Source organism: Phacochoerus africanus, chromosome 5 (genome assembly GCF_016906955.1).
Source record: "Phacochoerus africanus isolate WHEZ1 chromosome 5, ROS_Pafr_v1, whole genome shotgun sequence".
Taxonomy (NCBI): Eukaryota; Metazoa; Chordata; class Mammalia; order Artiodactyla; family Suidae; genus Phacochoerus; species Phacochoerus africanus.
This window is the reverse complement of record NC_062548.1, coordinates 29,985,890-30,003,850: the sequence shown is the minus strand read 5'-3', so window position 1 is coordinate 30,003,850 and position 17,961 is coordinate 29,985,890. Positions and strand designations below refer to the sequence as shown.

General features: G+C 44.5%; 1 protein-coding gene across 1 annotated transcript in view; it reads left to right on the top strand.

The window, feature by feature from the left end:
- Nucleotides 1-17,961, top strand: part of VPS35L (VPS35 endosomal protein sorting factor like) — a 115,553-nt gene that overhangs the window by 62,684 nt on the left and 34,908 nt on the right. The window contains exons 18-24 of the mRNA XM_047780388.1: nt 2,347-2,400; nt 3,747-3,827; nt 8,190-8,252; nt 9,588-9,673; nt 11,541-11,621; nt 13,661-13,724; nt 16,103-16,201. Of these exons, the coding sequence (XP_047636344.1) occupies nt 2,347-2,400; nt 3,747-3,827; nt 8,190-8,252; nt 9,588-9,673; nt 11,541-11,621; nt 13,661-13,724; nt 16,103-16,201 (528 nt within the window). The remainder of the gene's footprint in view (nt 1-2,346; nt 2,401-3,746; nt 3,828-8,189; nt 8,253-9,587; nt 9,674-11,540; nt 11,622-13,660; nt 13,725-16,102; nt 16,202-17,961) is intronic.

Below are 17,961 nucleotides of genomic sequence, written 5' to 3'. Positions count from 1 at the left end.
TCCAGTTTCCATTCCTTTAACAGACAGTGGAAGCCTCTTTCTTTTTTTTCTTTCTTTCTTTTTTTTTTTTTTTTTTTTTTTGCTTTTTAGAGTTATACCCACAGCATATGGAAGTTCCCAGGCTAGGGGTCAAAATGGAGCTACAGCTGCCAGTCTACGTCACAGCCATAGCAACTCGGGATCCAAGCCACATCTGCAGCCTACACCATAGCTCATGGCAACGCCTGATCCTTAACCCCCTGAGCGAGGCCAAGGATCAAACCCGCATCCTCATGGATACTAGTTGGATTCGTTAACCACTGAGCCATGAAAGAAACTCCCAGTGGAAGCCTCTTTCCCCCCATATTTCTGGCATAAGAAGTCTTGGGAAGAGGGACCAAGTGATGTGAGCTGCTGCAACACGTGTAATGCTGGTCAGCATGTTACAGGTTCGGGTTTCCTGCCTCACTGTCCTTTTAGGCAACACGCTAGCAATTTATATGGCTGCCTCTAGGGAAATGCTATTGGCTGTCTGCGTGGTGAGACTTCCCCACCCCCAGCACTATTCTTCTCTTACTAGCTCCATGTCCTTGTCCATTCAGGTTGTTATAACAAAATACAATAGACCAGGTAGCTTAGTATACAACGGAAATGTATTTCTCCCTGTTCTGGAGGCTGGAAGCATAAGATCGGGGGTCAGCATGGTCGGATTCTGGTGAGGACCTCAGGTGACAGTCTGCCAGCCTCTCCTTCTCTCAAGGCAGAAAGGGAGAGAGAGCTCTCTGGAGTCCCTTTTATAAGGGCAAGAATTCCATTCACCAGGGCTCCACCCTCATGACCTCATCACCACCCAGAGGCCCCGCCTCCTAATTTCATCACACGGAGGGCTGGGAGTTCAACGTATGTATGCCGGGGGGACACACACATTCAGACCATAACTCAGTGAGTAAGTGAATATGGATGTGTAGCATCTGATTCAGTCATTATTGAGAAGGAAGTATTAAAGTGAGCCCAGTTATAAACTTGCTCATCACTGCATTTATGATATCATATTTAGAATAGTGGTATGGAGTTCCCATCATGGCTCAGTGGTTAACGAATCCAACTAGGATCCATGAGGTTGCGGGTTTGATCCCTGGCCTCAGTCAGGGGGTTAAGGATCCTGCATTGCCACAAGTTGCAGCATAGGCCGCAAATGTGGCTTGGATCTGGCATGGCTGTGGTATAGGCTGGCAGCTGCAGCTCCGATTCAACCCCTAGCCTGGGAACTTCCATATGCTGCAGGTGCAGCCCTAGGGCGGAGTGGGGCACAAAGAACAGTGGTATAATTTTGAAAAATCAGAAACGTATTTATAAAATCATATACCTGTGGTAAGTTCAGCAAAATCCTCACTAAAGTCCAGCTGTTGAGATTCTCTGTTTAACCTAACTCGGATTGGCTAACTAAAACAGCTTATTCAGGATATTTTAAGTCAAAAACCTCTGGGCCCCTGGTGTCTGTACTTCAGTGCTTCAAAGCAGCCTTGCATCAAAAGCCACATTCACAGCTCTTTTCCTTGACGTCTCAGAAAGAAGAGATATGGTGCCAGACTCTCTTTTTCCTTGACCGTTCTTTCCCATTCTTGAGTGTTTTCCGGGGCAGAGAGCCTTACTAAGCTGGCCATTGTCTCTCTCCGTGGATCCCCCTCCTCTGTGCATCTAAACACATCATTTCTTACCTAAAATCTTTGTGCTTTTCGTGACTTTTTTATAACATTTATACATCACCCCTCCCTAGGACAAATGGCTTATTTTTTTATTAAAGTCAGGAGGCCTGTGTTTTCTCAAAACATTCAGAAGTCATATTTTTAGGAGTTCCCTTGCGGCCTAGTGGTTATAGATCTGGCATTGTCACGGCCCTGACCTGGAGACTTCTACATGCCACAGGCAGAGCCAAAAAATAAAGGGGGGGGGGTCGTATTTTTAAACACAGCTTGAATTTTCAACCAAGTCATGGTCATGGTCCTTGTCTGTGCGGAGGTGTGGGGAGGAATCCTGACCACGACCCCTGCCGCCCTTTCCTTCTTCCCACTCTCCAGGCATGGCAGAGCTTCCCAGATTGCTGTCTTGGGCCATGGAGCAATTCTGGAATGAAAGTCTAATTAGTTTCAGGCAGCTTGTGTTTTCTCATCTCACCTCTCAGGGTAAATAAAATCTACCAGTGAGCCAGAGTTTTCTGTATAGGAACCGCTCATGACATTTCTATCACTGACCAACTCTTTGTTGTCAGATCCTTCAAAGGGATTTGCACGTATTGAGCTTTGGCCCTGACAGTCCATCCTGGCCTTCTATTGTAAAGATATTTTTTTACTTTTTTTTTTTTTGTAGGATTACATTAATTGTGCCGAGGTATGGGTAGAATACACCTGCAAGCATTTCACGGTATGTGGCTGAGGTATTGTTTCTGAAAGAATTACAGTGTGTCTTTTTTTCATATTCATAATCAAGTCTAACTTAGGCATTTTTATGATGGTAATTGTTCTTTTTTGTATGTACCTGTGTGTGCTTTTTAGGGCTGCACCGTGGCACATGGAGGCTTCCAGGCTAGGGGTTGAATTGGAGTGACAGCTGCTGGCCTATGCCACAGCCACAGCAGTGCAGGATCTGAGCCACATCTGCAACCTACACCACAGCTCACAGCAATGCCGGATCCATAACGCACTGAGTGGGACTTCCCGTGTGGCTCACAACACTATAACGCACTGAGTGAGGCCAGGGATCAAACCTGCAACCTCATGGTTTCTAGTTGGATTAATTTCCAGTGCCACGATGGGAACTATGGTAATTGTTCTTAATTTATGAAAATTGCATCCTTTATGGTATAGTGTGATGGAACACTAATATGTGAACTCTAACAAAAGTGTTCCATACTTACAGGTGAGTTTGGGAAATGCTGCATAATACGAAGTTAAGCATGTTTTTTCACCCTAGTATACTTTAGATACTTATTGTTATTATTCTTTTGGTTTAGATGTAAAAACCATTCTTAGGGAGTTCCCATCATGGCTCAGTGGTAACAAAACCGACTAGGATCCATGAGGACGCGAGTTCATTCCCTTGCCTTGCTCAGTGGGTTAAGGATCCAGTGTTGCCATGAGCTATAATGTAGGTCACAGACATGGTTTGGATCTGGTGTTGCTGTGGCTGTGGTGTAGGCCAGTGGCTACAGCTCTGATTTAATCCCTAGCCTGGGAACTTTCATATGCCATGGGTGCAGCCCTAAAAAGCCAAAAAAAAAAAAAACCCGAAAACAAAACCAATCTTAGCCTAAAGGTCCTGGGTTGGATTTGGACTGTGGTTGGCCAACCCCTGATAGAGCTGACAAAAGCGAAGTGGGCATTGGCTCATCCGGTCTGTAGGGGCCCCATCTGTGCTCTTCCCATAATGCCCCGCTGCCCTCTGCAGCCCCCCGGGGGAGGGGCCTGGGACTGGCGGGTAAAAGGTGATTGGTACATTGGATTTCACCAGCTCGGGGAGAGCCGGGGGCAGTATAATGCCCCAGAACCCTTGAGAACTGTGTTTTAGTCCTGACCTGGTGCAGATGTACAGTCTTTAGGGCTGTGATGCGGGTAGGATTCCCCCCTTAGATTATTTTGAGCAGAATAGTCAAAACTGTTTCCTGGAAGTTGTATGCTTTATTCTGAAAAGGTTACTTCTTCCCACCAGAAAAATGGTCAGCGACGACCCGTCAGTGTCTAATGCAGGTTTAATTTATTTTCCCCACTTAGAAACGAGAGGTGAACACTGTCCTGGCTGATGTCATCAAGCACATGACTCCAGATCGTGCATTCGAAGACTCCTACCCTCAGGTGACAGATCACATTGCTCATTTGCACACTGTTAGGAATCATGGTTTTTTTTTGTTTTTGCTTTGTAGGGCCTCAACCACGGCATATGGAAGTTCCCAGGCTAGGGGTCGAATCTGAGCTATAGCTGCTGGCCTACACCACAGCCACAGCAATGCAGGATCCAAGCTGTGTCTTCGACCTACGCCACAGCTCACGGCAATGCCAGATCCTTAACCCTCTGAGTGAAGCCAGGGATCAAACCCCCATCCTCAGGGATCCTAGTTGGGTTTGTTAACCACTGAGCCACAAAGGGAACTCCAGGCATCTTATTCTCTTTAATTAAATAGGTGTAATGGCAGAAGATCCTGAGTTTGAACCCTAGCTCTGCTATGTCCCAGCTGCGTGCCCTTTAATTGGCTACTTAGCTTTGTCATGCCTCAGTTTTCTCATCTGTAAAATGGGGATGATAATAATAGTCCTGCCCTCAGAGGATTAGGCGAGGAAGTACAGTTGCTTGGCACCAGTAAGCTTCCTCTGTTTTTCAGTTAAGCTCATTTTTATTTGGAAATAAATTCAAACTTTATCAAAAAGTTAAAAGAATAGCTCGGAGGACTCCCATCATTTTTTTTTAACCCAGATTCACCAACCATTAGCATTTTCCATGTTTGCTTTATCATTATCATTACGTGTACACACCCATGCACATGTATGCTCCTACATATGCATGTAAATTTTTTAAAAAATCCCTTGAGGATGAGTTGCATGTATCATGGCACTTTTCCTCTGAAGAGTTCAATGCATATTTCCTGAGAACAAGGACAGTCTCCTTTATAACCACAGTTTATTTATTTATTTATTTATTTTGTCTTTTTGCCTTTTCTTGGGCCACTCCTGAGGCATGTGGAGGTTCCCAGGCTAGGGGTCTAATCAGAGCTGTAGCTGCCGGCCTACACCACAGCCACAGCAACGCAGGATCCGAGCCGCGTCTTCGACCTACAGCACAGCTCATGGCAATGCCGGATCCTTAACCCACTGAGCAAGGCCAGGGATCGAACCTGCAACCTCATGGTTCCTAGTCGGATTCGTTGACCACTGAGCCACGACTGTAACTCCCGTAACCACAGTTTAGTTATCAACTTCAGTGAACTTAACATTAATACATTACTGTTATCTCCTCTCTAGGCCATGTTCCAATTTTGTTAGTGAACTTACAGAATTTTGTCCCCTCCAGTGCAGAATCCAGCTCAGGATCACTTATTATAGAATATGTTTAGGCCTAATTAAGATTTTCTTTTTTATTTAATAACATGATGTCCTGGCACTTATTGCCTATTGATTTCAATGTAATTTTCTTAGTATAAGAAAATTAGTTACAGAGTTCCCGTCGTGGTGCAGTGGTTAACGAATCCGACTAAGAACCATGAGGTTGCGGGTTCGATCCCTGGCCTTACTCAGTGGGTTAAGGATCCACCATTGCTATGAGCGGTGGTGTGGGTCGCAGACATGGCTCAGATCTGGCGTTGCTGTGGCTGTGGTGTAGGCCAGCGGCTACAGCTCCAATTGGACCCCTAGCCCGGGAACTTCCATAGTCCATGGGTGCAGCCCTAAGAAGAAAAAAAAAGGAACATACTGAGACAATTGACAAGATTGGGATATGAATGAGAGAAGTATTATAATTATATTATTAACTGTCCTGAATTTGAAAACACCAAAGTAGAACTGTCAGAAAATAGGATTCTTCCTGGGACATACAGATTCAGTATTAAGGGGTGAGGGACCAATCTACTTACATATGCTTCCAGAAAGATCTAATATGTCTGGAGAGGATGATAAACCAAATTTGGCGCAATACTAACAATTGGTGAGTTTGGGTAAAGGGCATTGGGAGTTTTCTGTACTATTCTTTTAACTTTTCTGCCAGTTTGGAATTATTTCGCGATAAAAAGTGTACAAATGTGCATGGATTGTGTATTTATAAATTCTACTCTTGGATCTATGGATAGATCAGTAAAGAGAATATAGCAGAACGTTAGCCCTTGTAGAATCTAAGTGGTGAGTTAATGGGTGTTTGTTATATATTCACTGAATTTTCTTTATGTTTCTGCATTTTCATAATAAAATATTGAAGGGGAAAAATACCCATCTTTTAAAAATGAGGAAATGCATTGTGTGTGCCTGCACTTAAGTGTTAAAAGAGTCTAGTTCTGAAGGGATTAGTTGCCGTGGATAAGGTTTCAGGAACTATTTTTAACAAGGTAGTATTGAAATCTCTTTGAATGCTCTGCCTTGGAGCATTGTTTGCTGTGACATTTGGAAGTCCTTTTGCTTGATGTCCTAGTAAAGTATTTGATTATGAAGTAGGGTGTGTCCCTCTTAATATTCTATCTTTTTGGCCGTGAGCCATTTCCTTTGCAGATGCTTTAAACAGCAGCGTTTTTGGTATAAATAAATTACTTGTCGGTAAATTTTCCCTTCTTGCCAGCACCTGGGGATAAGGGCTTATATTTTATTTAGAAAGAAGGCCTTCTTGGTTCTCCCGTGTAGGACTTCGCCCATCTCAGGATGAGAGTGGTGGACCTTAGTACCTGGGCATCCAGGATAGACGTCACAGACTGTGCTGCCATCCTCAGGTCATGCCGTGACTTTGACCCCGTAGCCAACTCAGTCCAGTGCCTCTCCGGTGAAGAAGTCAAAAAGCACAGGACTGGAGTTCCCATCACGGTACAGCAGAAACGAATCCGACTAGGAACCATGAGGTTGCGAGTTTGATCCCTGCCCTCACTCAGTGGGTTAAGGATCTGGCATTGCCATGAACTGTCGTGTAGGTCACAGACACAGCTTGAATCCCGAGTTGCTATGGCTGTGGTGTAGGCCGGCAGCTGTAGCTCCAATTTGACCCCAAGCCTGGGAACCTCCATGTGCCAAGGGTGAGGCCCTAAAAAAAAGAAAAAAGAAAAAGCACAGGACCACCGGAATTTCCCTGGTGGTCTAATGGTTAGGATTTGGCGCTTTTCCCTCTACAGCCCAGGTTCAATCCTTGGTCTGGGAGCTGAGATCCCACGTCAAGCTTCTGCATGCTGTGGCCGAAAAAACCAAACAAAATACAGGGCCACAAAGAGCCAGAATAAGCATATGCAAACCACAGCCCAGGTAGCCCATTACCTATTGTCCTGCATAAACTTTTATCAGTTTGCATAGTGTCCTTGACTGCTTTCCAGCTACAATAGCAGAGGTGAGTAGTTGCGATGACTGTGGCCCTTTCTGGAAAAAGTTTGTCCATCTCTTGAATAGCCATAGCTGACCTGAAGAGCTTGGAAGGACAGGCCCTGCTCAGAGCCCTTTATAGGAGCTCTCCCACTTAATCCTCACGATGGCCAAGGGACTGCTTTGCTTTCCATTTTACAGAACACGAAATTAAAGCTGAGAAGTGTTTCCCCAAGCCTATGGAATAAGATGGGCAAGGTCAGGAGTTCCCTGGTGGCCTAGCAGTTAAGGATCTGCTGTTGTCATTGCTGTGGCTCAGGTTCAGTCCTTGGCCCAGGAACTTCTGCATGCTTAGGGCACAGCCCAAAAAGAGATGGGCCAACTCACACTCGGACAAGGCCTAGCCTAGTAACTCCCTGTTCCTTGTGCAATCCAGATTTTCCTTATTGTATTTCTTAACAGCAAAGGAAAGCCTAAACAAAACAAAAAGATAACCCACAGAATGGGAGAAAATCTTTGCAAATGAATCAACTGACAAGGGATTAATCTCCAACATTTATAAACACCTTCTACAGCTCAATACCAAAAAACAAACAACCCCATCAAAAAATGGGCAGAAGATCTAAACAGACAGTTATCCAAAGAAGACATACAGCTGGCCAAAAAACACATGAACAGATGTTCAGCATCACTCGTTATTAGAGAAATGCAAATCACAACCACGATGAGGTACCACCTTACACCAGCCAGAATGGCCAGCATCAAAAAGTCTACAGACAATAAGTGCTGGAGAGGGTGTGGAGAAAAAGGAACCCTAGTACACTGTTGGTGGGATTGTAAACAGAGTTTCCTTATTGTAATTGCGATTGCAAGCTATGAGGGTTGCCTTTTTAAAACTACATAAATTTCATTAAAAATGTATTTTTTGGAGTTCCCATTGTGGCTCAGTGGTAATGAACTAGGATCCATGAGGATGGGGGTTTGATCCCTGGCCCTGCTCAATGGGTTAAGGATGCCGCGTTGCCATCAGCCGTGGTCTAGGTTGCAGCTCGGATCCTGTGTTGCTGTGGCTGTGGCGTAGGCTGGCAGCTGTAGCTCCAATGCAGCCCCTCGCCTGGGAACTTCCACATGCCATGAGTGTGGCCTTAAAAAAAAGTATTTTTTTGTTTTGTTTTGCAGCTTCAGTCAATAATTAAGAAAGTGATAGCACACTTCCACGATTTCTCAGTTCTTTTCTCAGTGGTAAGTAGCATTCCTTAATTATCTTTGGAAATTTATGTCAAAGTCAGAGTCTCCTTTAGTATCTCAGTACATTTTTCATGGTGTCCTTGGTCAAAAGAAATACTTGATTCCACTCCCTCCCCCCCCCCAAATACTTTTTTTTTATTTGGCGGGGGGAGGGAGTGGGATGGACTGGGAGTCTGAGGTTAGGAGATGCAAGCTATTGTATCTAGAATGGATAAGCAATGAAGTCCTGCTGTACAGCACAGGGAACTATATCCAGTCTCTTGGGATAGAACCTGATGGAAGATAATATGAGAAAAAGAGCATGTGTGTGTGTGTGTGTGTGTGTATGACTGGGTTACTGTGCCGCACAGCAGAAATTGACACAACATTATAAGTCAGTTTAAAAAATGATTTAAAAAGTAGGTCTAAATAACTTAAATATTTATGTCATAACAACTTAGGCAGCATTTGAGAGAATAATACACCTGGACTGAAAGGGAAATACTGTGTTTAGTTCATTCATTCCTCGCTATGGGCTATATGTAGTCATCTGCTGGGCATCACACAGCTTCTCAAACCTTGGAGGCAAATTGGATGTTCCTTCTCCTGGTTGATTTTCATGCGGTAGCTGCTTTCTATCCCACAACCTAATGTTGACACTATGAAGTACATCCAGCTCATAGTTGTCTGACAGGTGAGATTTATTATATTCCTCTGACAGGTGTTCCCTGGTGGCCTAGTCATTAAGGATCCGGTGGTGTTACTGCAGTGGCTCAGGTCACTGCTGTGGTGCAGATTTGCTCCCTGGCCTGGGAATTGCCACATGCCAAAAAAAAAAAAGTCCAGAGTTCTTTCCATGGCTCAGCCAGTTAAGACGCCAACCAACATGGTGTCCATGAGAATGCCGGTTCGATCCCTGGCCTCACTCAGTGAATTAAGAATTGCATGTTGCCCCAAGCTGTGGTGAAGGTGGCAGATGCAGCTCGGATCTGGTGTTGCTTCGGCTGTGGTGTAGGCTGACAGCTGTAGCTCCAATTGGACCCTTAGCCTGGGAACGTCTGTGTGCCACAGGTGCGGCCCTGAAAAGCAAAAATAGATAAATAAAAATAAAGTTGCCCAGAAGATTCACCAAACAACTTGTCCTAGCCCTAAATCCCTGGGCAGGTGTAATTTGCTTTAAAAATATCAGGGTCCTCTCTTTGCTTTCATGTGAGTCCCGATCAGACCTGCCCTAGAAAGATGAACCACTTTTCCTCTGTTTTGACCTTCAAAGAAGAAGTGACCCACAAATTCCTTTCAGTAACTCGTGTACATTGCAGAAGAGTGCCCTTTTTTTTTTTTTTTTTTTAGGAGAAATTTCTGCCATTTCTGGACATGTTCCAAAAAGAGGGTGTGCGTGTGGAGGTTTGCAGATGCATCATGGAAGTTTTTATCAAGTAAGGGTAACACGGAGTCATCAGATGCTTCGATTCCCCGCTGCCCTTGTGAAATCTGTTGATAAGAAATCAATTGATGCACTTTGAGTGTCTGTATTTATACCTAAAATAGCATTGAGAGGGAAACCACGTAAAAAGGAGCGGCCAGGAGAAAAGTTCATAGTTAGTGCTTAAGAAGACAGAGTAATAAGTATTAGCAGGAGCCTGGCCGTCACCCACATTTCACTCCAGTCTGGGGAAGGAGCAGTCTATTGATGTCCTCTTCGGGAGTAACATTTTAAAAGATGAGGACCAGAGCTCGAAAGGTTTCCACCTTCAGTGTATAGATTTGTTATTTTCAATTTAGTTTCTTTTATTTTATTGACTAAATCTGCATTTCCCAAAACTGTCTACTGCTGGTGGTACTTGAAGTACTTTCAGGTGATATACAGAGGGGAGATTTTATTTCAAAAGTTATGTATTTAAGAGTTCCCGCCGTGGCTCAGCAGTTAATGAATCCGACTAGCATCGGTGAGGACGCAGGTTTGATCCCTGGCCTTGCTTAGTGGGTTGAAGATCTGGCGTCGCCCTGAGCTCTGGTGTAGGTCACAGATGCGGCTTGGATTCCGCGTTGCTATGACCGTGATGTAGGCTGGCAGCTCCAGCTCCGATTCGACCCCTAGCCTGGGAACCTCCATATGTGGTGGGTGTGGTCCTAAAAAGCAAAAAAATAAAAAAATAATAAAGTTGTATATTTGTTTTAAGCTATGTTAGATAATATATAACTGGTTTAATCAGTGACTTCAAATATATTATTCTTTAGGACAAGGTTAAAAGTTAGAGTTACTTTATGGACTTCCCTCATGGCTCTCAGGTTAAGGATCTGGCAATATCACTGCTGTGGCTCTGGTTACAGCAGTGGCGAAGGGTAGATTCCTAGCCTGGGAACTTTTGCATGCTGTGTGCACAACCAAAAAAAAAAAAAAAAGTTAAGTCACTAAATATTAAGATAGATATGGTTAAAAAATATGTTGGGAGTTCCCATTGTGGCTCAGTGGAAATGAATCTGGCTTGTGTCCATGAGGATGCAGGTTCAATCCCTTGCCTCGCTCTGTGGGTCAGGGTTCTAGCACTGCCCTGAGCTGTGGTATAGGTCGCACCTGCGGCTTGTATCCCATATTGCCGTGGCTGTGGCTGTGGTATAGGGCAGAGCTATAACTCCTGTTTGACCCCATGTGCCACTGGTGTGGCCCTAAAAGTGTATATATATATATATATATATATATATATATATGTATATATATATGTATGTATATATATATATATATATATGAATGTATGTATATATGTTAAGATGGAGCTCAAATCACTGGAGTTTGGAAAATTTAGTTAGAAGTTGCTTAAATATGTATTTTAAGCTTTCCTTGTACTAAATTCCTAAAAGTTTCATTCCATATACTTGAAACAAATATTTTTACTTGCATCACAATTTGTTAGAAGAGCTTGCCTTTTTCTGTTATCTGAGAAATCAAATTAATAATTTTACCTGACACTTAACCCAGTTGTCGTCAGGTGGTGGACCATGTCAGAGGTTCAAAAAACACAGTAAGGAAACAGATTTGCCCATTACCTGGCTTAGGAAATGTAGCAATTTGTACCCTGATTTTGCAATTAGGAGTTATGAAATGTTAGGAGAACAAAATTGTCATTTAAAGAAGAATTAAGAGAAAACCAGAATGTTTGCCCATTGCTGGGGAGCTGGGTGGTGTGAAGTGCCAACCGGATAATTTGCTGCTTCTCACATGTGTACAGTATGTGAGAACTAAATCCATGCTTTCAGTGCTGTCGCTGTTCGTGGTTTTCACTGTTTTCTCCGAATGTCTCCTAGGCATCAGCAAGAGCCCACCAAGGACCCAGTCATTCTGAACGCCCTTTTGCATGTTTGCAAGACCATGCATGACTCTGTGAAGTAAGCCACGCTTAATGCTGGAACGAGCCCAGATTGGGTCTTATTGCCACATAATAATATATGCGGGAGTTACTGCTTTAAGCTGCCACTGTGAATAATACTATTTTATGGGGTCTGTTAAGATCCTTTCTAACGAGGACCTTCCTTCCAGTCCGGGAGAGGAAGGAGGCTGAGTCGAGGGTAACCTTCCTGAGAAAATGAGATGGCAGATGTTTTTACAAAGGGATTTCTGTTGGGAGGCAAAGGCTGGTTTCATCCAAGTGAACTCATGCTCCGTGTCTCCTGGAGATTTCTGAGAGCAGCAGATCGTATGATAATGAGGTCACTCGTCCAGTAACATAGCCTTTACATTTTTTTTTTTTCATTATTAGCCAGTTATTTGAAATTCAAATGAAGTTGCCTATATTCTTTACAGGAAGGGCTTTGTTCAGTGAACTTGAGGTTCAGACCTAGCCACAGCCTTCCCTTTGGGTCAAGATCAAATTATTTTCTTTACATCCCAGTTTTATTTATTTATCTTTTTTTTTTCTTTTTTTAATACTTGTTTTCATTCGACTGTGCTTGAAACAGTTCCTGCTTATTTGTGGCTGAAATTTTAGTCCCCAAAGAATTTTTAAACACAGCAGCTTGATTCACTGGAAAATGTTACCAGAATAGAGAAAATTGTTTTGAAACTTAACCCATCCAGAAGATGAACTGTATTTCTTTTGGCTTCCCCTTACCGCCCCCCCCCACCCCCCGCCAAACTTAGGAATCTTTATTTCATGACTTTGTTCTTTCAACTTAATGAGTCATTATCCAAATCCAAATATTGAGACTTTTTGTAATAAATGGAACCAGTAGACTTTAGTTGGACAAACATAGAGATAAAGACATACAAAAAAAAAAAAACCACTTTGACAGGTACTTGTATGAGCCGGACATTGATATTTGGCCTGCGTAAAATAGAAGATGCTTTTCTCTTGTGAAAAGGGAACCCAAAAGGTGGGGGTAGGAGAGCTCCGCTTTAGAACATCACCCAGGAACCCAGCTTTCTTGTCTTATTGCTCTGCTCTCCTCTCTGGGGTATTGTCCTTATCTCCCTGGTGGAGGTGGCTGACCTTGACTGTGTCCATGTTGCAGCCTGCAGGCCTTGGAGGACAGCAGCTTCCTTTTAGGGACACAACTTAGAAGGCTCATACATCACTTGCATTCACATCCCATTGGCCAGAACTGTCACGTGGCTACTCCTGGCTGCAAAGGAGGTTGGGAAATGTAGTCTCCAAAAAGGAAGGGGACACTTTGTGTTGGAGGACAATGTGCCGTCTTTGCCAATACATACTTATTTCCCCTTAGAACACGCCAACAAACAAGAACCTTGGTCTTTGGCTTTTAAAAAATTTTTTTTAAATACATCGGGGGAATGATTGATAAACCTTTACCTGTATAGTCAGAACTATTAGGACTTGACATTTTCTCATTTATATTCATACTAAATTTGCTGTTAAATAGTGACGGAGATCTATGAATTAAATAAGGCAGATTGATGGATGGAGAGAGGTGTGGATAGTTATGTGATGAAGCAAATATTGTAAAATAAGGTATATTGATGGATGAAGAGAAGCATAGGTAGCTATGTGATAAAGCAAATATCGTAAGATGATAACAGGGTATATAGGTGTTACCTGTATCATTCCAACTATACTGTATGTTTCAATTTTTCATAGTAAAGTGTTGAGTGAAATTTCTCTGAAACACAAAGTTTGCAGTTGTGCCTTGCTATCCACATTCCAAAGAAGAGAAAGGTACCTTCTCTCTTGCTGTTAATAAGCATATTCTGAGAACAGAGTCTTTGAGAGAGATGAGAAACACATTTCAATGATGATAATTTAGAGTACACATTCTCATCAAAAGAAGCACATCACATACAAGCCGTTTAAATCTAGAAAACACAAAATGTTCTGACTTGTTAAATTGCTTGCTTCTCATGTTTTTTTCCCCCCCTTTGGAAATGTTCATTTATTACCTCAGTGTTAATTATGTACAATTATTGATTTTAGTGCACTCACTCTTGAGGACGAGAAAAGAATGCTGGCCTATTTGATTAATGGATTTATAAAAATGGTAAGAATTGGGGAAGAAGTTGCAGCACACTTGGAAATGTGATGTCATTGTTTATGCTTCCTCTGGTGAAAGCGGTTAACGTTATATTCCCTGGTGCTTTCATTTTTATTGAGATAAGATGAAATTAGAAAACATCTTACATTAGCCAGCACTCCCCTGGGGGCAAGGAGCGCCAAGACAAACTGGCCGAAGGCAAAAATAAAAAGAGGGGGGGCGGGAGAGGGACTTACTGGCTGATGTGACATGGAGTCCCGGGATGGACCTCTCGGAAGGAGCAGCTGGACTTGGGGTCCCTGCGGTGTCCTCAGGACCTGCCGAGTGTGTGTCTTTGGCGCGTGGTGCTTCTCTCTTGGCGTCCCTCCCAGGCAGGCTGACTCCCCCCGAGAGCTCCAGGTTTCCATGCTGTCCAGCTTTGCAGCGGGAAGGGCTCCAGCAGAAGTCCTGGGGCTGAGTCTCTTTGGATTAATTTGGGTCCCCAGCTCATCCCCAAGCACATTGCAGCTGTGGGAAAGAACAAGCACACTCACTTGCCGGGCCAGGCCCAGGAGGCAGGCATACCTGGGCCACCAAGTCTGAGGACTAGGAGCTGGAGAAAGGACTCACCCCTTTATTTTTGGCCACGCCCATGACATCTAGCCGTTCCCCAGCCAGGGGTCAAACTCGCCCCACAGCAGTGACCTGAGCCACAGCAGGGACAACATTGGATCCTTAACCCACCGATCTACCAGGGAACTCTGGGAGAAGGGGTTTCCTGAAGAATCTTGTGTGTGTGCTGTACGTCAGATGCTAGTGAAAATGATTGGAGGTGGGGGTGTGAAATGCCACACGTCCACCCTCCACTTGTCCTGGTCAGCCTGTGCTATAGAACGACTCACCCTGAAACTTAGTGGCTTAAGATAACAGTGTTTTTATCAATTCCTCTAATTCTGTGGGTTGGCCTGGTGACCAGGCTGCTCGGTGCGATGTCAGAGGCGTGGCCAAACTGGGGCTGGAGGATCCAGGACAGCCTCCAGCTGGGCTCTCGGTGCCGGCTGTTGGCTGGGGCAGCTCATTTCTCAGACACGTTACCTCTTCCTGTCCGCCAGTCCCTCATCATTCACTGTCTCGGTGAGCTCTTGCCTGGTGAGGGCGAAGCCAGCAGCTGCAGGGCCTTTTGAGGTTCAGAAATCACACGGTGACCGGTGCTGCTTCCTGCTGTGTTCAGTCGGTCAGAGCAAATCCCGGGGCCAGCCTCCTGGAGGGGAGGGAAAGAGGACCCCACCTCCGGATGGGAGGAGTCCACAGAGATGCTGCCAAGGGACAAGCCGAGCGGGGGCCATCATCACAACCTTCTCTGGGAACAACCACCCGTTCCGTCACAGCCAGAACCACCTTTGCCTTCATGCTCCGTGCGCTGCTGGAATAGAAATGTCAGGACAAAAGCTGACTGAGTTGAACATCACTAGATCCCTTTGAAAGTGACTCATGGAACAACAGGGCTTGATTTAACAATCCACCTGCCTCTGTGGGTAAAATAGCGATTTTGATGAAAATTCAGGATTAGGCTTTGAATCCCCACGTTGGGAAATGCCCCTGTGACTGTGAACAGGTGCCTCCCCAGTCCCGTGAGTTCTGTGCTGATCACATGGTATTTATCCTTGTATGAGTTTGTCTGAAAGTCACCAAGTTATAATGGAAAAGAATATCAGGAACTAAGCTGTGAAACCTGATAGCTGTTCTGGAAATAAGAATGTTAAGCCTCCTCTGGACAAAACGGGTGGCTGCAGCAGTAAAGTTTGTCCTGCCAACCATCTGTTCATAAATTTGAAGAAAGAGGAGAAGAGGGGATTTTTAATGGTGGAGAAACATCCATCAATGACTCTGGCAGCCACCAGTGAGCTGCTGAGGTCAGAATCCCCATCAGGAAGCAGAGAGGTGTGGCCCTTATTAGGAAACCCCTTGGACGAATGGCTCCCAATAACCAGATTTTGTTCTGTGAAAAGGCCACAACTGACAAAGAAAATTCCATCCTTTCCTTTCCAGTGGTTTCTCTCTAGCCTGGGAAATCCTATTTACATCTGGAGGTTCTGTTGTATACCTTTTGGTCTCTCTGTGTGCTGCTCAGTGCCCATGTCATGACGCTGAGGTGGCCGTAGTTGCATTTGGGCTGTATGCGGGGTGAGGTCCTGTAAAGCCTGGTCAGACCATATTCCAGTGGGCGGATGTGGGTATGTGCTTACCCACCCTTGATAGGCACCCATTCCGTATCTGTGGAATGTTTGGTGCCTTGTCATCACAGCATCTCCCCTGTCCCCACAAAGCTCCGGAAAGTCCTTTCCAATGGTGTGCTCGCAATTGCCTGAAGATAACATTGTCAGCCTCTTTGTCCTTGATCCTAGGTGTCCTTTGGCCGTGATTTTGAACAACAGCTGAGCTTTTACGTGGAGGCCAGGTCAATGTTCTGCAATCTGGAACCTGTTCTTGTGCAGCTGATCCACGTAAGGATTTTCATTCATTCATTGGTTCTCTCGATACATATGTATCGGTCATTAATACTCCACATATCCGTGTTAATCTGGGATTCTTCTGGCCCCATATTGCTTCTATTCCCAAGGTATGAAAGGTGTTTTCTCAAGGGCTGATGAAAGCTGCAACTTTGCTTAAGCTTTCGAGTGGTTTTACTGGCCTCTTTTTCTTTGAAATCTGCATATTCTCATGCCAATAACAAAGAGTTGGGACTTGCACTGATTATTTAGTTATTGAAATACTAACCTAGTCAGAGTTCCTTGTTGCTTAACCACCCAGTCTCAGCTTTCTTGGATCGTGGTGCCTTTCCATAGCTTTTCATGGTGCCTTTAGGCCAAAAGAAAGACAAAATAACCGTTCTGTTTATTAAGAAATTGGGCTCAAACAGCTTAAGAATTTATGCCCTAACAACTTGATAGTCTTCTGAAACAACAATGTATGTAAATTGAAAGAAAAACAGTATGTTTTCGTCCTGTTCATAAATCATCGTGATTACTTACTAGTGAAGCATGTGTCCATCTTGGGCTCTGTACAGCTTCTCAAACCTTAGAATCAGATGGGACACCACCGTCCTATATTCTGTTCCAAATAGATTCCCCCCAACACACACTGATTTTTTTTTTTTTTTAAGGGTCGCACCCACAGCATATGGAGGGTCCCAGGCTAGGGGTTGAATCAGAGCTACAGCTGCTGGCTTACGCCAGAGCCACAGCAATTCAGGATCGGAGCCGTGTCTGTGACCTACCCCACAGTTCATGGCTACACTGGATCCTTAACCCACTGAGCGAGGCCAGGGATCGAATCCTCTTCCTCAGGGATCCTAGTCGGGTTCATTAACCGCTGAGCCTCAGAGGGAACGCCCCCACATTGATTTTTGCACAGTGCTCTTTATCACAAGCAGCTGCTAAAAGTCCAGCTTTGGAAAGATGCAACATCACCACAAGAAATGGTCCATGAGCTATGAGCTCCCTGACAGAATGCTTTACACAGTGTTCAACGCTTGAGCCTTGCTGTGGTTGTCTCCAAAATGCCCCTGTGATTTTGATTTTGCTGTGACACCCTGGGGTGTCATGGCAGCTTGGGAACCAAAGGTCCAAATTTTTTTAATTTTCTTATTTGGCTGCCCCACGGCATATGGAGTCACTGGGCCAGGGATCAGATCCGAACTACAGTTGCAACCTGCGCTGCACATGCAGCAATGCTGGATCCTTTACCCACTCCGCCGGGCGCTGCAGAGATGCTGCAGGTCCCATTGCGCCACAGCGGAACTCTCAAACTTTTGCTGCGTAGAGGTTCCCTAAGGCTCTTGAATTGCTTCATGTAAATTCTAGGAGAACAACCTTTGCATGTATTTGTTTGCTGGTTTTCAGGCTTTGTGGCATTGCTGTACTTAAGACCTAAATGCTGAGACCTCCAAGGCAGGGGAAGTAATAGTACTTGCCCTGTAGGGTCATGAGGATTGAGCTAAGAATGTCGAGCTCCTAGCACACCCCTGGTGCTCCAAGTGATGATGTGGCTGCTATTATGACCGTTCTTATGGCTGTCAGTGTTCCAGCCTTCATTGTAGGGTCAGAGTTGGAGGTTTCTCATAAGATCTCTAAGATCTTGAGCTTACATAGCATGTGGGATTTCTGGGAATGGAGTCAGTGAACCCTAGCTATTCATTAAACCAGAAAGCGGTCATTTATCAAGCCAGTGGATAGACATGACTTAACTCAGTGAGTGCTCCTTG